At 42.1% G+C, this 22,719-nt stretch overlaps 1 protein-coding gene across 6 annotated transcripts in view; it reads right to left on the reverse strand.

Moving 5' to 3' along the window:
• The window catches only part of REC114 (REC114 meiotic recombination protein), a 103,402-nt gene extending 80,894 nt beyond the window's left edge, over positions 1-22,508 (reverse strand). For all 6 annotated transcript variants that reach the window (XM_084906394.1, XM_084906392.1, XM_084906393.1 and 3 more), the window contains exon 1: positions 22,322-22,508. In XM_084906394.1, coding sequence (XP_084762520.1) covers positions 22,322-22,483 — 162 coding nt within the window. In that variant the 5' untranslated portion in view covers positions 22,484-22,508. The remainder of the gene's footprint in view (positions 1-22,321) is intronic.
• Positions 22,509-22,719: the final 211 nt, after the last annotated feature.

The raw sequence follows: 22,719 nt of genomic DNA on the forward strand, positions 1-22,719 counted from the left end.
GTAAGTCTATTGCAAAAAACAATGCTAATAAATTACCTAACCCTACAACTCAAAGAGTTAGAAAAAGAGAAACAAGAAAAGCCCATTATAAGCAGAAGGAAGAAAATAATAAAGATCAAAGTGGAGATAAATGACATAGAGACCAAAGAATCAATAAAAAAAGATCAACAAAACCAAGAGCTGGTTCTTTGAAAAGATAAACAAGATCGATGAACATCTAGATAGAATCACCAAGAAGCAAAGAGAGAGGATCCAAGTAAACAGAATCAGAAATGAAAGAGATGACATAACAACAGACCCTGCCAAAATACAAAGGATAGTTAAAAAGTACTACAACAACTCTATTCCAAAAAACTGGATGGCCTGGAGGAAATGGACATATTCCTAGAAAAATATAACCTTATAAAACTCAATCAGAAAGAATATAAATAGCTTAATAGGCCAGTAATTATGGAAGAAATTGAAGCAGTCATCAAAAAGCTTCCAGCAAACAAAAGCCCGGGGCCAGATGGTTTAACAGAAGAGTTTTACCAAACATTCAAGGAAGAACTTAAACCTATCCTCCTCAAACTATTCCAAAAAATTCAAGAAGAACACTTCCAAGCTCCTTCTATGAAGCCAGCATCACCCTAATACCAAAACCAGTTAAAGGCAACACAATGAAAGATAACTACAGGCTAATATCCCTCAGGAACACAGATGCCAAAATCCTCAACAAAATTCTAGCAAATCAAGAAGATCCAGCAGTACATCAGAAAGATCATACACCATGACCAAGTAGGATTTATCCCAGGAATGCAAGGATGGTACAATATCTGCAAATCAATAAACGTGATACATCACATAAACTGAGAGATAAAAATCACATAGTCATATCAATTGATGCAGAAAAAGCATTTGACAAAATTCAACATCCTTTCCTGATAAAAACTCAACAAGGTGGGAATAGAAGGATCATACATCAACATAATAAAAGCTATATATGATAAACCCACAGCAAACATCACACTCAATGGGCAAAAATTAAAATCATTTCCCCTAAGAACAGGAATAATACAGGGATGCCCATTCTCACCACTCTTGTTTGACATAGTACTAGAAGTATTAGGCATTGCAATAAGACAAGAAGAAGAAATAAAAGGCATCCAAATCAGAAAAGAAAACATGATATTGTGCTAGGTATTCTATAGGGCCCAGTGCCTCAGCATTCCCAATTACCTGAGGTGGACACTCTTGGTGCATCCCTTTGTGGGCTGTGTGCACAGTCTTGTTGTAGTTAAGCCTTGATTGTTGTTGGTATCACTGGGAGGACTTGACCTCCGGGCCAGTTGGCTGTGAGGATCGGCTGTGTCTGCACTGGGAGAACTTCTGTGCTGGAGACAAGACTTGTAAAAGCCTCTATGCTCAGCTTGAATGGGTTGAAGTCTCAGGGCAGAGCAGACAGCATTGGTTTTCTGTCAACCCTGCCCTAATATGCCCCTGTGTTTCAGTGTCCCACAGAAATTGCTACAAACACCCCTGAGAGAAAGCCGCCCTTGAGTTCCACCCACTGCAGGCAGTCCAGTTTCTTCCCAAATCAGTTTGGGTTCCCAGAGTCTTGCAAGGAAGTGGAGTTCAATGTAGCTGGGAGCTTTCGTCTTTCTCCCACTTGAGAAAGTGAGCCATGTACTCATTTGCCCTCCCTGTTCCCATGTGCTTCTTGGTACCTCTGCCTTTCACAGCTCCTCTGAACCTCAGTGTGCTTTTCTCTGTCCTGACAGTCCAGTTTCATCTCTTATGAGTCTGAGTCCCCAGAGGCTCAACCGGAACTGGATTTCAGCGCAGTTGGGAGCTTTTGTCTCCATCCTGCTTGAGAATGTCCAGCCATGCACTCAATTGCCAGTCCTCTGCCTCCTCCAGTTCCTGTGAGTTTTAGTGTGCTTTTCTCTTTCCTTCTAGTTGTAGAATTTCCACTCAGCCAGCCTTCCTGTGATTCTGGATGATGTCCATTTTGTCTTTTAGTTTTGAAATTGTTGTGCAAGGCAGCAATTTAGGTGTTTATCTATGCCACTATCTTGGTTTTTCCTCCTTATAGTTCTCATTGTGTGTATTTGTCATGGAGTTGAGTGTATTTGTCATCCAGCTGTTCAAGCACTCTTATAACCATTACTCTGAATTCTTTCTCTGATATGCTGCCAGCCTCAGTTTAACTCCCTTTCTGGTGATTCCTCTTTTTCTTTCCATTGGATATTGCTTTTTTGTCTTCCCATGTTTTGCTGTAACATTTTAATTGTAGTTTGATGCTCAGGTTCTTATGGGGATGATGCTACTGGTGTGATCTCTCAGGTCTCCTGGGCTTGGTTATCTAGTATAACTTCCTACTTGAGATATTTGGGGTCTCTTGATGTACGCCTGTGCACTGGTAAGGTACAACTTTGGTGTCTAAAAGTCAGCAGTTGTGGTGGGGAGTATCCCAATTTTTTCTGTCTTGCACCCTTGATTGAAATCTCACATGTCCAGTGGGGACTCACAGTTGCACCCAGGAACCGTCTGTTGGGGTTATTGGTATCAGGTGGCCTGAATTCTAGAAAGGCATGACTGTGGTGTCCAGAGTTCTGTAGATGTTTGGTGGGCAAAATCAGCTTTTGCTATTGCACCTGTGGTGGATATGTGCATGCTTAGTGGAGGATCACAGGGGCAACCACAGTGCGTTTGCCAGCGAGGGGCGCTGAAGTCCTCTAACGGGCCCTGACACTGAAACCGCTTAATTGAGGCATCTGTATGCAGGTATCCTGGATGAGTGAATTCAGAATCTCTACTGCCAGGGGGAGTACATCCTTGTTTGTCCAAGATCACATCCTGGAAGGATTCACAGTAGCTCCCACAAGCACCCTGTGGATAGATGGGTTTAGCGTGCCTGTCTATTGGAAATGTGTGCATGAACTGGCAATGTGTTTGCCTGTGTAGAGCTTTGAAGCACTTTGAGGGGCCCTGGCACTGAAATTACACTGCTAGAGTATCTGTGCAGGTGTCCAGGGTGAGTGAATTCAGAATTCATACTGCCAGGGGCAGTGCATCCCTGTTTGTTCAAGATCACACCTAGCCAGGACTCAAAGCAGCTCCCACAAGTGCTCTGTGGATATATGGGCTCGGGGTGCCTGCCCTTTGGAAATGTGTACATGAACTGATGGTGCATTTGCCTGTGCAGTGCTCTGATGCACTCTGAGAGGCCCTGGTACTGAAGTTAAGCAGCTGGGATGTATGTGAGCAGTTATTCAGGAGGAAGTTCAGAATTTCTACTACGAGGAAGCATGTCCTTGTCTGTACAGAATCACACCCAGCAGGGGCTCAAAGCAGCTCCCCAGAGGACCCTGTGGATATATGAGCTCAGGGTGCCTGCCCTCAGGAAATGTGAATGTCTGTGGCAGTGAGTTTGGCGGCGCAAAGCTCTGGCACACTTTGAGGGGCCCTGATGCTGAAGTTATACAGCTGAGGTGTCTGCAGGCAATTATTCAGGCAGAGGAAATTCAGAATTTCTACTGCAGGGCAGGGCACCCTTGTCTGTACAGAATCACACCAGCAGGGGCTCCCAGTGGCTCTCAAGTGCTGCCTATGGAGTGGTGTGCCCTGGATGCCTGTGTTGCTAGAAATGCACAAAAGAAAGTGGTGTCCAGAGTTCTGTTGCTGGGGAAGTGGAAGATGCACTTCTGCTGGAATGGTGCACATTTGGAGGCGGAGGTCCCAGGGTCCATTGGTCTGAAGCTGGGGTATCAGGATTTTGGCTGGAGTGTCTGCTGGGTCATGGGCAGTGTCAAAGTTTGTCTGGGTGGTGGTGCTTATGAGTTCGTAAAAAGGTCATTCTCCCTTCAAGATGGTGTGGGTCCGTGCCTGAGTCCTGCAGTCCAGGGAGTGCCTACAGTAATAGTCTCTCCTTGTCCAAGAGAGCCTAGTCTGCCAGCTCCTGCTGTTCCTGCGAGCTTTAACTGTCACTCACTCACACACCACACATATCCACATATTCTTTCATACACTCACTCATTTCCTCTCCCTCACCTCTGTCCTGCCAGCTGCCATCTTTTTCAACCTGTCATCACTCTCTTCAGAACTCTATTTCTCGTCTCCATTTATCTCTTTTTCTGAAGAATTCTTTAGTTCTTTCATTTGGGGGTTGTTTCTTTATCTCCTCATTAGACTGCCTGTTTGGGTTTATGACTATGTATTAGGTAAATCTACTATGCCTCTCAATCTCTAGTTCAGGACAGTGTCAAATGCTGTTTCTGACTAATTACATCAGGCAAAGATTCAAAGTTTCCAGAGCCTGCCGAGAAACTGATAGCATTCCAACTTAAATTGCCCTCAGGCAATCATCCTCCATTGTGGTGAGAGTTTTTTTCAAAAGGGGGGTGGGCAGTTGTTAATGATGGAGGCTGTTATTTTTATTCTCTTAAGTGGTCTCAGGAACTCCATACCAAGGGGTTAAGGAGTTTTCCAATCAGGTGGGTCAACTGTCTTCCTCCAAGGCAGTGTTACCTATATAGCAAATGTCTGTGTGGTTAATATATCCTCCGCTGTGTGAGAGAATGACTCAGCATAGGAAAGGGGGTGTCTGCCTTCTGAGCTCTAACCTCTGAGTCCCCAATCCTGGCTCCTGTTCACATAGCTCTAGTCCACTCTGTCTTCCCTCTGCAGGAGCACAAAGTGGGTGGCTCCACAGAGAATTTTGTGCGTTGGCCCTTTACAAGGGTGCCTGCATTTCTAGCTATCTCTCCCTGGCAGAGAGCAACTCTGCTCCTTTTCACTGCCAGATGTTATGTGGGTATCCTTCTCAGTTCTGGTGCTCTCTGCTGGGGTTTAGATCTGAGTTTTCAGTGGCAACCCCCCACAGCTGAGATATCTCTCTGGAACTTCAGTTGTTGACTGTGGGCACCTGGCCAGCACTTTCACACCTCTGCGTGCGCCCCCCCTCCCCATCCCCCCAACACACACACTAGTCTCTATGCAGTCTCCACTTTTGGTCCTCGGGTATCAGGGCTCTCTCTAGCAAATCTTCTGTTGATTATTCAGGAAGTTTTTCTGTATTTTAAATGTAATTCCAGTTTTGTCCTGGGAGCATGTCCGTGCAAGCATCTACCTACTTCACCACCATTTTTCATCATCCAGGGTTTTCTTTTCCATTTCCATTTTCATGAAATATTTTTTCCCATCCCTTACTTTTAGTCTGTGCATTTTTCATTCTGAGGTGGAGCTCTTGCAAACAGATATGCATATGGGTGTTGTTTTCATATCCATCCAGCTGTCCCATGTCTTTTGAAATACATTTTTAAAAATTGATTTCAGAGAGAAAGGAAGAGGGAGAGAGAGTGATAGAAACATCAATAATGAAAACAAAAAAAAAATCAACAACTGGTTTTCCTCTGCATGCCCTCTACTGGGGATTGAGCCCACAACCCAGGCATGTGGTCTGACCGGGAATTGAACAGTGACCTCCTTGTTCATAGTTCAATGCTCAAACACTCAGCCATGACTCCTTGACTTTTGATTGGAGCATTTTTACCATTTACATCTAAAATGATTATTGATAGGTATGTATTATTGCAGGTGTGCAACATGGCCGGGCCCATCCCCAGGCAGGTCTGGCTGCTCTGCACACCTGCCTCTGAAGTCCCCCAGTCCCCTCAGCTGCCCAGAGCCGGCCCAAGGTTCAGGCAAGTCTTAAATGGTGACTTCCCAGCTGCCTAGGGCCAGTGCGAGGAGAAGGCAAGCCTGGGATGTCATCTGCCTAGCTGATGCCTGAGGCACAGGCAAGCCTCCCATGTTGGCTGCCCAGCCTCCCAGGGCTAGCCCAAGGTGCAGGCAAGCCTCAGATGGTGACCCAGCCGCCCAGGGCCACCTGAGGCTCAAGTAACCAGGACCTGCCAAGGCTTGTGTTGCCTGCAGTGGCAGCAGCAGCAGAGGTGTGATGGGGGTGTCACCTTCCCCTGATCACCGGGTCACTTCTTATTCCTGAGGGCTCCTGGACTGTGAGAGGGGGCAGGCCGAGCTGAGGGACCCCTCTCCAATGCATGAATTTTCATGCATCAGGCCTCTAGTATTTAAATTACTAGGTTATTTTTTGTTAATGATACACTGTTATTTTTAATATATTTTAGGGAATAAGCCATATGTTGGACAAAACACAGTAATGATTTCACCAATATAAGTAAATACTATTGGGTCGGCAACTAAGTAATTGCGGGTTTCACACATATATGGCTTCAGTTGAATTTTTAGGTTTGCAGACGTAGTACAAATGTAAAACACATTTTGTATTTGATAGTTGGCTATTCAGCTGTTAATCAGTAAAAAAAGTTTTTTGATCTGTTTTGTAGTTTTTGTTTGGCGTTCGTTGAAAAATGGAAAATCAAAAGGAACATTTTCGTCATATTTTGCTTTTTTATTTCCGCAAGGGAAAAACGCATCACAAGCTCATAAAAAGTTATGTGCTGTTTATGGTGACGAAGCCTTAAAAGAACGGCAGTGTCAAAATTGGTTTGCCAAATTTCGTTCTGGTGATTTTTCACTCAAAGATGAAAGACGCTCTGGTCGTCCAGTTGAAGTTGATGACGCCCTAATCAAAGCAATAATCAATTCGGACTGTCACAGTACAACACGTGAGATTGCAGAGAAGCTTCATGTATCACATACATGCATTGAAAATCACTTAAAACAATTTGGCTATCTTCAAAAACTCGATACATGGGTTCCTCACGAACTGAAAGAATCACAGTTAACGCAACGCATTAGCAGCTGCAATTTGCTAAAGAAACGTAATGAAAATGATCCATTTTTAAAACGACTGATAACTGGTGATGAAAAATGGGTTGTTTACAACAATATCAAGCGGAAAAGATCGCGGAGCAGGCCAGGTGAACCAACTCAAACAACATCAAAAGCTGATATTCATCAAAAGAAGGTTTTGTTATCAGTTTGGTGGGATTACAAAGGAATTGTCTACTTTGAACTCTTACCACCCAACCGAACGATCAATTCTGATGTCTACATTGAACAACTAACGAAATTAAACAATGCAGTTGAAGAAAAGTGGCCCGAATTGACAAATCGAAAAGGTGTTGTATTCCATCATGACAATGCAAGGCCACACACATCTTTGGTCACTCGGCAAAAATTAATGGAGCTTGGTTGGGATGTTTTGCCACATCCACCATATAGTCCTGACCTTGCACCATCTGATTACTTTTTGTTTTGATCTTTACAAAACTCCTTGAATGGTAAAAATTTCAATAATGATGATGATGTCAAATCGTACCTGATTCAGTTTTTTGCTAATAAAAACCAGAAGTTTTTTGAACGTGGGATTATGATGCTGCCTGAAAGATGGCAAAAGGTCATTGATCAAAATGGGCAATACATTACAGAATAAAGTTATTTAGTTCCATGAAAAAATTGTCTTTGATTTTCTTTAAAAAATCCGCAATTACTTAGCTGCCGACCCAATACATATCTGTATATTGAAATTCAAGAGTTACCACTCCTAAATAATGTCTGAATGGACAGCACATGATCATACTATAATGCACAGTAATTGATTTTGTTGGGAGTCATAACTTTCTACAGCAGTTTTAATGTGTGCCAGTGATGTTTCAACATGCACTAAGCCATGCCCCAGCAGTTTGCATTTGTTTACTCATGGTGACTGGTGAATGCATGAATTTACTAGACCTATTCAGTATAAACTTAAAATTACAGTAATGCATGTAGAAAAATTTTCTATGAAACTTTTCATAGGTATTTCACTTTAATTACACATAAGTTTCTACATATGTAAAATCAGGTACACTAATTGATCAATTTTTTTAATTGAAAAATCTATTTTATTATACAACAGATTTTTCAGCTTTTAAACAAAATAAGTTTTTATTGATTTCAGAGAGAAGAGAGAGGAGAGAAGAGATAGAAACATCAATGATGAGAGAGAATCACCAATCAGCTGCTTCTGTATACCCCCTACTTGAGATTGAGCCTGCAACCCAGGCATGTGCCCTGACCAGGAATCAAACCATGACCTAATTGATGGGTCGATGCTCAACTACTGAGCCACATCAACCAGGTGGATGTTCAGCTTTAATGTACAACCCCTCACCTGAATTAGTCCATTATATCAAAGTTTTACTGTACTTTTTTGGTGATAATGAACTCCATTAGATTTTTCTTGTTTTAGAATAAGGTGACCAGACATCGTGCTTTTGGCGGGACAGTCCCAATTTTTAACAATTTGTCCCATGTCCCGCAGCATTTTAAAAAAGTCCTGATTTTTGGAAAGAATGCCCGACAAGCTAGGGAACTGCAGGAGAACGGGAAGGGAATATATGGTTTTTGGCGGCCATGTGGCTATTTAGCCAGGATATGAGTTTTATATTATTTTGTTAATTTTATAATGTTAAACTTTAATAATAACAAATAATTGTTGAGAACTGATTATCAAAGTTCGCATTGTTGATAAGTTGTTAGAATTCGACCACCACTGTTTGGACTTAATGAACAATGGCATTTTTTGGGGTTGGCAATGATGAAAACATTTTGTAACTGTCTCTCAGATGATACACATCATACTGCATGCTAGTAAGCTAGATAAATAAGTGATGTCATTCCAAATCAGCTATTCAGATAATTCAGGTAAGTAATTTATTTATTTCATAAATAAATAAATTTTCTTGAATTTAGCAGACAGTACTCATATTATTTATATTTTATAGTGGTGGCAAAAAGTCTAGCACTGACCTTGAAAGTGACACTTATGACTATATATATTTTTTAAAATTTATTATATTTGTAAATTGTACTTATGTTGAAATTTAAAAAATTATATTACAATACTATTTTTGCATTCTATGAAAATTTTTGTTGCTCCATATAGACCAAATTTTTAATCAACAACCCCCCGATCAATGGTGTCCTGCTTTAACAATGTTAAAATCTGATCACCTTATTTTAGAAGCTATTTATTTCTCCTTTGATTTTTTAAAATAAATCTTTGTTCAGATTATTACAAATGTCCCTCTTTTTTTCCCCTTCCATTGCTTCCCTCCATCAGGTTCCCATTCCACCCTCTGCCCTTTCCTCACCCCCACTGTCCTCATCCATAAATGCACAGTTTTTGTTCAGTCTCTTCCCGCACCCCCCACTCTCCTTTTCCTCGAGAATCGTCAGTGCACTCCCTGACCATACCTCTGATTCTATTATATTCACCAGTTAATATTGTTCATCAGATTTTTTTAATTCCCTTGGTTTTTTGTTGATAGTTACATGTTTGTTGTTCATAATTTTTATCTTTATCTTCTTCCTCTTCCTAAAGAACCCCCTTCAGCAATTCATATAATTCTGGTTTGGCGATGATGAACTCCTTTAGCTTTTTTTTATTTATGAAGCTCTTTATCTGGCCTTCGATTCTGAGTGATAGCTTTGCTGGGTAGAGTAATTTGGGCTGTAGGTTCTTTGCTATTCATCACCTTGAATATTTCTTGCCATTCCCATCTGGCCTGCATGGTTTCTGTTGAGAAATCAGCTGACAATCATAAGGGTGCTCCTTTATAGATAACTACCTGCTTTTCTTGCTGCTTTTAATATTTTCTCTTTGTCTTTTGCTCTTGGCATTTTAATTATGATGTGTCTTGGTGTGGTCCTCTTTGGTTTCCTTTTGTTTGGGGTTCTGTGTGCTTCCTGGACTTGTAAGTCTATTTCTTTCACCAGGTGGGGGAAGTTTTCTGTCACTATTTCTTCCAATAGGCTTGCTCTCTCTCCTCCTCTGGTACCCCCATAATTCTGATGTTGGTTCGCTTGAAGTTGTCCCATAGGTTTCTTACACTATCTTCAACTTTCTGGATTCTCTTGTCTTCTTGCTTCTGTGGAGGAGTGTCCTCTGGTTCTTTGTGTTCTAATCTTTGACTTGATTCTTGCGATCTTCCATTCTATTTTAAGGATCTGTATAATATTTATTTTTATTTCAGACAATGTATTCTTTATTTCTATTGATAGTTGATCCCTTTTCATATCCTCAAAATCTAATTTATTTTATCATCCTTTTCTAGGAAATTCTTGTAAAAGCTTATAACCACGGTTTTGAACTCTATATCCAGTCTTTTGTTCTCCATCTCTTTCGTTTGAGATCTATTTCCTTGTCTCGGCATTTTCGCTGCTCCCCAGAGTTGGTAGAATGGCTTTGTGTGTTCTGTGTCCTATATGGCCCAGTGGGTCAGCCTCCCCAGTTACCTGAGGTAGACACCCTTAGTGCTCCCTTTGTAGACTGCATGTGCAGCCTTGTTGTAGTTAAGTCTTGATTGTTGTTGGTATTCCTGGGAGGAATTGACCTCCAGGCCAATTGGATGTGGGTATCAGCTGTGTCTACCCTGGGATACCTTCTGTATTGGATTTTTAAAAAAGTCCCGATTTTTGGAAAGATTTGAAAGATTCTTTCCAAAAATCAGGACTTTTTTAAAACGCTGTGTGACACAGGAAAAACTGTTAGAAATCAGGACTCTCCCGCCAAAAGCGGGATGATCTGATCACCTTAGTCTTATACGATCAGACTTGCAAAATTGCAAAAGCCTCTGTGCTCATCTTGGATGGGGCAGAATCTCAGGACTGAGATGACAGTCTTGGCTTCCCGTCAGACCTGCCCTTGTGTGCTCGCCTGAGTTTCCGCCTGATCTCTGCCTTCTGCGGCTCCCGAGTTTCCCACTGACTGTCCTGATTCCCTGTGCAAGAGCATGGGTGCCCTAAGGGCTTGCCGGAAATTGGGTTGGGTCTCTGTATTCTGGAGCTTCTGACTCCTTCCGCTGTGGAGAGGATGCAGCAACCTCCATGGTCAGACCTCTCTGCCTGCACTCACTCGCGTGCAACTGTAGACCGTGCCCACTGTGGCTCCTGGCTCTCCCAGTCTCTGAGTCTCCAGGTGCCTTTCTCTACAGTCCAGACTTCACCTGTATGAGCCTGGATCCACAGGATTTCAGCAGAAGCTGGGGTTCAGTACAGTCAGGAAGGGTTCAGTGCAATCGGGGACTTCCTTTCCCCTCCCACTAGCCAGGCATTTGGCTGCACTTCCTCTCTGCGCACACCTCACCCTACCTCAGCGCTTTGCGCCTCCCAATCCAATCCGTGAGCCTCTCTCCTTCTTTTTAGTTGTAGATTTCCCACTCCGCCAGCTTTCCTGTGGTTTTGGATGATGTCTGTTCTGATTTTGGTTGTTGTTTTGAAATTGTTGTACGAGGCGGCAGCTTAGGTGCTTAACTAGGCTACCATCTTGGTTCTCCTTCCCCTCATTCTTCTCTCCCTTTATTTTAAATGATAGCTTTGCTGTGTAATCTTGGTTGTAGGTCCTTGCTTTTCATGACTTTGAATATTTCATGTCAACAATTTCTGGCCTGAAATGTTAGTCAGTTTTGGGGAGTTTCTTTATAGGTAACTATCTTTCTCTTGCTGCTTTCACAATTCTCTCTCTGTTTTTAACATATGCAATTTTAATTATGATATGTCTTTGTGTGGGCCTCTTTAGGTTCATCTTTTTTGAGGTTCTCTGAACTTCTTGGACTTGTGTGTCTCTTTCCTTCACCAAGTTGGGAAGTTTTTGGCCATTATTTCTTCAAATAGGTTCTCAATCCTTCACTCTCTCTGTTCTCCTTCTGGTATCCCTACTATGTGGATGTTTTTACAGTTCATGCTCACCCAAAGGTCTCTGCATCTATTTTCATTAAATTTTTTTTGTTGTTTTTAACTTTCTGATTGGGTGTCTTCCAAATCACTAATTTAATACTGTTTCATCCAACCTAGTGTATTCTTCATTTTAGGTATTGTATTCTTTATTTCTAACTCATTCTTTTTTATGGTTTCTGTGTCTTTTTTCATGCTATTGAAGTTCTCACTAAATTCCTTGAGTATTCTTATAATCTTTTTTATTGAACCTTATATTTGGTAAATTGCTTGCCTCCATTTCATTTAGCCCCTTTTCTCGAGATTTCTCCTGTTCTTTCATTTGGGGCATGTTTCATTGTCTCCCCCCTTTGTGTTCGTTTTGTGTATTAGACAGATCTGCAATATCTCCCAGTCTTGGCAGAGTGACCTTATATAGTAGGTGTACTTTAGGACCCAGTGGTACAATCCCTTTGATCACATGAGCTGAGCCCTCCAGGATTGTCCCTTGCATGGGTTGTGTGAGCTCTCCTGTTGTAATTGAGTCTTGACTGCTATTAGCCCATTTGCGTGGAGGGTCAACCCAAAATCTGGCTGACTGTGAGGATTGACGCCAACCACAATATATGATCTGCTGTGCAGATGCTGACCACATAAAGTGGAATTTACCTCAGTAGGGTCTAGTGCCTGCCAAGATTTCCTTTTGGATATGCTGCTTGTGGAGATAACTGGATCCTGCTCTGAATTTGTCTGAAGCTGGCCACTGGATATGTCTATTTTGGGGCTCTTGGAAGGGACTGGAGCTGACCAACCTGTTTGGAGGGTGATCCACAGTTCATGGCTTGCCTCTGCTGGTCCTTGGTGTGCATGGAAAGAAACAAACTGCACATCAGGGCTATCCTCCACTAGCAGAGTCCAGGGGCAGGCAAGCAATAGGCCCAAGGCACCTCAAGATCCTCTTCCATCTGCCTCCATCTGCTGGCTGCCTGTTTGGCTCCGTTAGTGAAAGAGCCTCTGGTGATACTCAAGTTGCATTAGGTAGGTTCTCGGTGATTTTCCAGGCAGGAACAAGTGGTGTTCACCAGACTGATACAGGTTCAAACAAGGTGCTAGTGCTTCATCTGAAACCACTCAGCAAAAGTCTCAGGGTATACCAAGTCCAGCTGCCACCCACCAGGTATTTGCAGGCCTTTGTGATGAGTTGGGAGTCATCAGGGTTTCACTAGCTGAGTTTACCAAGCCCAAACAGATCAAGATTTGGCTGTGTGAAGGAAAGCTCTACACTGGTTATATGTGCAAAGGAAAAATGACCCTATCCTAAAGCTACACTACTTGGTCTATCCCAGATTCTGCTAGGAACCTGAACTCAGGTGGACAGAGCTATCAGGAGTTGGGACGGTGGGCCTAGTGCCCTGAGGGGGGGCACAATTCAGGTTTGGGAGAATGTGGAGGGAGTAGTCTCTGCCCTAGAGCTACACAAGTCTGGGCAGAAGAGTCTGGTGTGGGACTGAGGTCCTATATGCCTCAGGGGGGACCTGAGGGACACCCCCTCTCTGTGGACAAATTTCAAGCACCGAGCCTCTAGAAAATTAAGGTTTGGAAAAAGATATTTCATGCAAATGGAAATGATAATAAAAGCTGGGAAGCAATACTTATATAAAACAAAACAGACTTTAAAAGAGACTTTAAGACAAAGAAGGACATTTCATTTACAATAGCCAAGATCTGGAAACAACCTAAGTGCCAACTGATAGACAACTAGATAAAAAAGATGTGGTACAATATATAATGTAATATAACATGGCCATAAAAAGAATGAAGTTACCATTTGCAACAACACAGAAGGACCTAAAGGATATTACACTAAGTCAATGGTCAGCAAACTCATTAGTCAATAGAGCTAAATATCAACAGTACAATGACTGAAATTTCTTTTGAGAGCCAAATTTTTTAAACTTCTTCTAATGCCACTTGTTTAAAATAATCTCGCCCAGGCCATGGTATTTTGTGGAAGAGACACACTCAAGGGGCCAAAGAGTTTCATGTGGCTTGCAAGCTGCAGTTTGCCGATCATGGCACTAAGTCAAATAAGTGAGACAGAGAAAGACAAATACCATGATTTTACTTACATATAAAATCTTTAAGCAAAATAGAAACAAACTCATAGATATAGATAACATTTTGATGGTTGCCAATGGAGGGGGTTGGAGCTAAGTGAAAACAGGAAAGGATTAAGAACTACAAATTGGCAGTTACAAAATAATCACAGGGATTTAAAGTACAGCATAGGGAATATAGTCAGTAATCATCCTACCAAATAAAAGAGTAATATGCAAATTAACCATCACTCTGCTATACCCACAAGCCATGCCCACAAGCCACACCCGCCAGCCAATCAGAGTGAGTATGCAAATAAACCCAACCAATATGGTTACAGCCACATAGAGCAGGAGGGAGGCTTGGGTTTTCCAGGCAACAGAGAAAGCCAAGCTTTCCACCTGCCCTGGCTGGCCTAGGCCTCCACTCAAGGCTACAAAGTTTCAATTATAGAAGGTAAACAAATCCAAACATAAATGGCGGCAGCCCCAGAGCAAGCAGGAGGATTGGCTCTGCTCCAAGCTACAAAGTTTCAATTGTATAAGATAAATATATCACAGATACTAGGGTCTCCACTTGGGTGGCCAGGGGGCATGGCTGGCCTGCAAACCACCATAGGCCCCTCCCTCGCCCAGGCTGCCCCACAGGAACCCCTACCCTGATCTGGGACACCCTTCAGGGAAAACCAGCTGGCCCCCACCCATGCACCAGGACTCTATCCTATCTAATAAAAGAGTAATATGCAGATTGACCATCACTTCAACACATAAGATGGCTGCCCCCATGTGGTTAAAGATCCTGTCCCCATGTGGACACAAGATGGCCACCACAAGATGGCCAGCAGGGCAGGGCAGTTGGGAGGCACCAGGACTGCATGGGAGGGCATTTGAGAGGAACCAGGCCTGCAAGGAAGGGCAGTTGAGGCAATCAACCCTGCAGGGGAGGGCAGTTAGGGGTGACCAGGCCAGCAGAGGAGGGAAGTTGGGGGCAAACAAGCTGGCAGGGGAGCAGTTAGACATCAATCAGGCTGGCATGGGAGTGGTTAGGGGGTGATCAGGTAGAAGCAGTGAGGGGCAATCAGGGAGGCAGGCAGGCAAGCAATTGGGAGCCAGCCATCTTGGATTGTGAGAGGAATGTCCCAGATTGGAGAGGGTGCAGGCTGGGCTAAGGGACACACCCCCACACCCCACCACCTATCCTGTGCATGAATTTCGTGCACCGGGCCTCTAGTATCTAATAAAGAGCTAATATGCTAATTAGACCAAACAGCAGAATGACCGTCTGCACAACTTTCTGGTTGGCCTCCTGGACAAAACTGGGGCTGCAAGGGCTGAGCCCCTTGCACGAATTTCATGCATCAGGCTTCTAATGCACTGACCAAATGGTAGTACTACTGGTTGCTATGACACATACTGACCACCAGGGGGCAGACGTTCAACACAGGAGCTGCCCCCTGGTGGTTAGTGTATTCCCACAGAGGGAGCACTGCTCAGCCAGAAGCCAGGCTCACAGCTGGTGAGTACAACAGCAGTGGCAGGAGCCTCTCCCACCTCCGCAGCAGCACTAAGGATGTCTGACTGACGGGCTTAGGCTGAATCCCCAGGAGGGGTCCTAAGCTGACAGTTAGACATCTCCCGAGAGCTCCCAGAGTGCAAGAGGGCACAGGCCAGGCTGAGGGACCCCACCTTTAGTGCATGAATTTTGTGCACCGGGCCTCTAGTATTGTAATAACTATGTATGTATGATGTCAAATGGTTACTGGAATTATTAGGGAGATCTCTTCTTTTTTTTAATTGATTTTTTTACAGAGAGGAAGGGAGAGGGATAGAGAGCTAGACATATCGATGAGAGAGAGACATCGATCAGCTGCCTCCTGCATGCCCCCTAACGGGGATATGCCCACAACCAATGTACATGCCCTTGACCGGAATTGAACCTGGGACCTTTCAGTCCGCAGACCGACGATATAGCCACTGAGCCAAACCGGTTTCAGCGAGATCTATATATTTTTTAAAATTGATTTCACAGAGAGAAATGGAGGGAGGGAGAAAAGGAGAGAGAGAGAGAGAGAGAGAGAGAGAGAGAGAGAGAGAGAGAAGGAGATACAAAAAATACCAATCAGCTGCCTTACTAGAATTATCAGGGAGATCATTTTTTTTTAAAGTTGATTTCAGAGAGGGAAAGGGAGAGAGATAAACACTGATCAGCTGCCTCCTGCACACTCCCAACTGGGGATTGAACCTGCCATCTCTCAGTGTATGGGACCATGCTCCAACTGACTTAGCCACACTGGCGCTAACAGGGAGAACACTTCTGAAGTTATAAAAGGTCTAACCACTATACTGTACACCTGAAAGGAATATAATATGGGATGTCAACTTGCAATTAAAAAATATTTTTAAAAAATTTTTCAATGAAAAAATCAACACACCCTAAAATAATAATAATTTTTGTTGAGGCTTAATAAACCTTAAATTATCTTTTAAAAAGTTATTATTTTTACCTTTTATGTTGATCTTTGAATTTCTCATCTAAATAACTGAACTACTCTCTCATATAAAATATTAAAACTGCTATGGTGAGAGGTGGGTATTAGACTTATCAGGAAGATCACTTTGTAAGTTATATAAATGCCTAACCACTTTGCTGTATACTTGAAACTAATATAATGGCAAATATCAACTGTAATTTAAAAAATTTTAATTTAAAAATTAAATAATTCTCAACAAATGATTGAACTATTAAATTTCCTATTCTGAAGCTTTTCATGAATAAAAAATTATGATAATATCTCAAAATTTCTTTTTCATAATTCTGTTGTTTCAAGTGTATTCTTAATAAAAACTTTGACAAAATATTTTTTTTAAATATTGACACTTCTAAGACAAACATCATAATGGGTTAAAAGTACATGCTTTGGAAACAGGAAACATGGAGTCTGAATTCTTTCTTCCCACTCATTATTTTTATGTTCCTGGGTAAGCCATTGAACCTCTGTTTTAGTCTCACTTATCTATAAAATGGATATAAAAATATTTGCTTCATAGGGCCACTGTAAAAATTTGCCAAAGTAAATACTTAATAAATAATAGCTATGATGTCATAATTATTACATTATTATATAAAAAGTTCAGAAAGGTTACCATTCAGTCAAACATTTACCATTCCTATCATATGCTAGGAAATATGTAAGCACTAGGAATACAGAGAAAAAAAGGACAGTTAAGAGGACTCAAAATATAACTTGTGCTGAATTCACACTTTAAAGTTCATTTCAAGTACAACTTCACATTCTATTTTGTAATTTCTAAGTGGAGTAATTATTTTAAGTTCCTCCTATCAAAATTAAAGAATGATTTTTTTTCCCCTTTGAAATGAAAAAATAAGTTGTCAGTTTCAACCAAATTGGGGCATATCTAAGAAATCCTTGGAATCTGGAAAACTTTAATTTGAAAGCAACCTGCAATTAACATCTCATTTCAAAATTATTCTCAAATTAGAATGAATTATATTCAGACATAAAATACATTAAATGGACCAATCTGTTATTATGACCATCGTTTTTAGAAGGGCTGGGCAAACAGATGTGAGGAATTAAAATGAAGTTCAAGTTTGTATTTCATTTTCTCATTCCTCTTAAATGGCAAATGGTTTAAATATTAACCCTATTAGGAAAACATTTGCATATTTATTATGAAACTGATTGCCTTACCTCATTCATTTTAGTAATTTTACTCATGGCTGCCCATTTCATTCTTCTTAATTTTTGCCTCTCAAACTGTGGTCCTAGGATCAACAGCATCAGCATCACTTGGAAGCTGGTCAGAACTACAGAATTTTAGTTCCCATACTGAATCAAGATTTGCATTAAAAAGAATCCCCAAGTGATTTCTATAAGCCTTGAAATCTGAATAACATAGTTCTAAACTGTTGATTTTTCTTATAGTGTTACAAAAAGTTTATTTGCTTTCAATTTGTGTTTAATTTATGTCCAGATAGTAACTTTTAACAAGAATAATTCAATTCAGATAAGTAAGTCAAATCAATATATACATATTATTCTACATAGATTGTTTACTAGTATGTCAAAGATTTCTTATTGTACTATTCATTTTTTCTCTTGATTCAACATCTTTGCCTTAGCATATAATCATTATGGTGAAAGTATTCTCTGTAATTAAATAACTAAAATACTAGGAGATCAGATTCTCCACATAATTTTGGAAAAATGGGAAAGATTCAAAATAGGTTCAACCAAGGCTGAACTTGAAAAAAAAGACCAGAATGACTCTATCCTCCAAAATAATAATTTGTTGTTGTTGTTGTAAACCTCACTCAAGGATATTTTTTCCATTGCTTTTCAGAGAGAGAGTGAAAGGAAGGGAGGGAGAGAAAGAGAGAGAAGGAAGGAAGGAGGAAAGGAGGGAAGGAGGGAAGGAGAGGGAAGGAAAGGGAAGGGGAATAGAAAGGAAGGAGGGAAGGAAGGATGGAGGGAGGGACACATACGCACATTGATTGTTTGCCTCCTACGTATACTCCATGGGAGTGGGGTGTATCAGGGAGTGAACCCCCAACTGAGGTATGTGCCCTTGATTGGGAATCGAACCGGAGACCCTTTGCTGTGCAGGCCGATGCTTCAACCACTGGACACACTGGCCAGAACCAAAATAATATATTTTTATACTTCACGTACCATTTTTTTTTAAGAGTAGCGCATTTTTATTATTTTTTAATTTTTTTATTTTTTTAAAATCAATCTTTATTGTTCATATTATTACAAAGGTTCCTCATTTCTTCCCCCCTCCACCAGGTTCCCACCCCACCCTCCGCCTCCTTCCCCTCCCCCATTGTCCTCATCCATAGGTGCACAGTTTATGTTCAGTCTCTTCCTCCCTCCCTTTCCCCGATAGTAAATCCCTTTTCAGATAGTAAATCAGTTACTTAGCATTTTCTCATATCAATAATACCTCCACATGCCCAAAGATACACTTCACACAAAAGACATTTCCAAATAGGTCAACCAACCTCATCCAGGCCCCGCACAAGGCACTCACAGATCAACACCCCAGCGCTATACTAACTCAACATATCCAGATCTAAGCCTTCATCACTTGATTCAGCAGACCCTCAAGTTCCCGCAAAAGTTTCCAGCCATGTCTGAGAGGCAGCCTTGGGGCGGGGGCAGGCGAGGAGCGAGCTGTTCCGGGCCTGGCTGCTTCGGGCCTGGCCTCTGTTGCTCTGGTCCATTCCACAACCAGCTGCTCCGGGTCTGGCCACTGCCGCTCCCGACCTGGCCGCTCCCAGCCTGACAGCTGCTGCTCCAGGCCTGGCTGCACCCGACCCAGAAGCTCCGGGCCTGGCCGCTCCCAGCCTGGCAGCTGCTGCTCCGGGCCTGGCCGCACCCGACCCGGATGCTCCGGGCCTGGCTGCTCCCAGCCTGGCGCTGCTACTCCGGGCCTGGCCGCTCCCAGCCTGGCAGCTGAAGAGTAGCGCATTTTTAAAATAAGAAATTCACATGGAACTTAGTGTAGTGCTTTACAAGGCTCACCTTTTATTATTATTATTGCAAAACAGAACAAATCTTATTTTCTCGTTCGTTTTTCAAAAAAAAAAAAAAAAAAAAAAAAAAAAAATTACAGACCTAAGTTGAAACTGATCACAGGAGGTAAGATGGTTTAGCAAAGATTCAAAAGAAGGTACAAATGTTCACTTTTCAAAAGCACTACAAAAGCCAACCTCATCTATTTTCTTTCTTTTTTTTAAATATATATATTTTATTAATTTTTTTCAGAGAGGAAGGGAGAGAAATAGAGAATTAGAAACATCGATGAGAGTCATTGATCAGCTGCCTCTTGCACACCCCCTACTGGGTATGTGCCCACAACCAGGTACATGCCCTTGACTGGAATCGAACCCAGGACCCTTCAGTCTGCAGGCTGACGCTCTATCCACTGAGCCAAACCGGTTTCGGCAACCTCATTTATTTTCATTGCAGCCTGGCTTTATGCTGAACATTTGAAAACTGGAAAAGTGCAATTCTGTATAATTAATTATGAAGAGCTTTGCAAAAAGAAGGGGAAAGATGTAATGACAATCAACTTCAAATGGTCAAATGCCCATAGCCTCTGGTTTACAGGATGAATCTAAGAATTAACCCTGAATCTGTACCAATGCACCCAAACCAGATGTTTCGGGAGAATGGGTTTATATGGTGTTATTAAGAACAGGTATCAAGGAATTTGTTGGGTAGTCTCAAAAATTAAATATGCCCTTAAACTCCCCAGGTTAGTTTGTTTTATATATATATAAGTTACTTTGAACAATCATAAAGGCAGTGTTTATTAAAATACATTGCATTTTCAAAGTTGCCATATTAACTGATAAGGTGTGTAGATATTTTTGGGGGGACAACCTATATAAGATCTTTTTATCGGTAAGTTATTCTTGCGTTTAACTCTTTATTCACCCCATTTTGCATTTGCAGCCTATATAATTTTTCAGGGTACAGCATTCCACAAGAGTACAACTAAGTATTTAATGCCTTTTTTATGCTCCTAGATATAATGATTTTTTAAGCTTTAAGTAGTGCCCCTAGTTTTAATATTCTAGAATTTGGTGAACAATTCATTAAGCCCCCTCTCTACTCACATTCATAGCAAAGTCTCTCAACTATGCACATTGGCTCCACTTCTTCACCTACAGTCACTCTTCAGCCCACCCCATCTGGTTTCCACTCCATTCACTCTTAAAATTTCTCTTGGTAAAGACCATAAGGACCTTTGTGCTGCTAAATCCAATGGACACACTATAGTCATCATTTTCTCTTTGTTCTCTCCCTCTTAAAATAACTCTCCTGGGTGCCTCCCAACTCTCTCCCTTGTCAAACTTTAAGGGACTCTGTACCCTCTACCTAACCTACAAATGCTACCTTGGGGCTTGGTCCTAGAATCTCAGATAATCTCATAACTATAAACATCCCTTTCATGCTGATGACACACTTCCATACCCACCACACTTTTACATCTTCAGATCAGATCTTTTTTCTGAGTCTAGACCAGTACATCCAACTACCTATTCAACATCTCCACCTGGATGCTTCATAAATATATTTAAACTCAACTCACTAAAAACTGAAGTCTTGGATTATTCCCTCACTGTTTGTCTTCCATCCCCAAATTATCTACCCAGTTGCTCCTGCTAGAAACCCAGAAGTCTTTTATTCTCACCACTCCATCCAATCAATCTCCAATCCTGTCCTTTTTGCTTCCAAAAGATAGATTTTGTGTGCTCAGTTTCCCACTTCTACTGCCATCCTCCCCTCTCACCCTTACCCTCCAGTCTAAGTCATTATCACCTACCACATTGCAATAGCATTATAAATGACCTTCCTGAATCTACTCATATTCCTCTCCAATTTCACCTCCATACTTCAGCCAGAGTGATCTTCCAAAGGTGAAAATACCCCTACTTAAAACCCTTCAGTGGCTTCCTATTGGTTTTAGGACAATGTTCATAAGGTATCTATGTATACCTCTCCAGAGAACCTCATCTCATGTTATCATTCCCCTTGTTCTCCATAAGCACTAGCCCTACTCTTTTTCTATGTACATTACACATGCTAAGATTTCTCCAGATGCAGGGTCTTTGCACACGTTGTGTCCTCTATCTGGACTATTTGTTTTGTTTTACTCTTCTACCCACGGCTGCCCAAATCACAACACACACACACACACACACACACACACACGCACGCACGCACGCACGCGCTCATAACCCAAAACCCCACAGGCCACATGCAATAATTAAAATAGACCAAAAGGAGCTGACTTCTTAGTAACCCATAGTGTTAAAACATAACACTAGGGCAAGAAATTATAATAATAATAATAATAATAATAATAATAATAATAGCAAACCCTTATATAATTTACACGAGGAACTCTTTTAGATGAGTTATATATTTAAATATACTCAATACAACAATCTGATGAAGTAGGTATTATTATAATCTCTATTTTAAGATAAAGTAACTAAGGTACAGGGAGGATAAGTAACTTCACGAAGGTCACAGGTATTCAGTGGCAATGCTAGGATTCGAATTGAGTCCTTCTGTGTGAAGGCTTGGCTGTCCATAACTTGGACTATCCAAACCTCCCTTCCACATAAGGGATGTGGAATTGGTTTACATAATTATACTGCTATTTAGATAAGTACTAGTTGTCCACTAGACTAAAAACATAAATGGGGTAGAGATCATTTATATTTTGTCCACTGATATGTCCCAATCTCCTGAATAATATCTAACACATAATTGATATTCAAAGATATCTCTGAATAAGTTATTTGAGAACGTATTGGGTTTCAATCATGCCTTATACTACTATCTATCAATATTAATTTTCTGTTAGCTGTCTGCTAACCATTCCTGCCAATCCCTCGGTGTCCCCTCCTCCTCTCCTCCTCTCTCCGTGGCATTCGGGACCATCTGTAAGGTATGGCGGCGGCACACCTCCAACCCCGCGGGCGTGAGCGCCTCGCGGCCTTTCCTGCCCTCAGGCCTCACCTTCCACGAAGGGGAAGAGGCCATCCCAGCTTCCAGGCCAGGTCCAGACGGCTCTCCTGTGCCCAAGGGCATGAAACGGCCATACCGCTCCAGAGGCCACTGGGCCGCGTCTCCACCTGGCAGCCCGAGGCACGCCTGCTTTCTCCCCGCCTCCTCCGCCATTTCTGGCCCTCAGAGCCAGCGGGCGTCTGCCAATCACGCAGCTGATTAATCAGGAAGTGCGGTTGTGTAGGGCCCGCCTTCCCCTGAGTGCAAGCCAATGGGCAGGCGCTAAAGCCTCCCGCAGGGGCTTTCGGGTTGTGGGTGTGGTTCTGGCCCTCGAGGGGCCTTGTCCTCTTGGAGGGCAAAGTGGAGGTGGTAACTTCCAACTGGAAGTGGGCCTGGGCCACCTATCAGTG

Source organism: Pipistrellus hanaki (assembly GCF_964339955.1).
Source record: "Pipistrellus hanaki genome assembly, chromosome: 1".
NCBI classification, from domain to species: domain Eukaryota; kingdom Metazoa; phylum Chordata; class Mammalia; order Chiroptera; family Vespertilionidae; genus Pipistrellus; species Pipistrellus hanaki.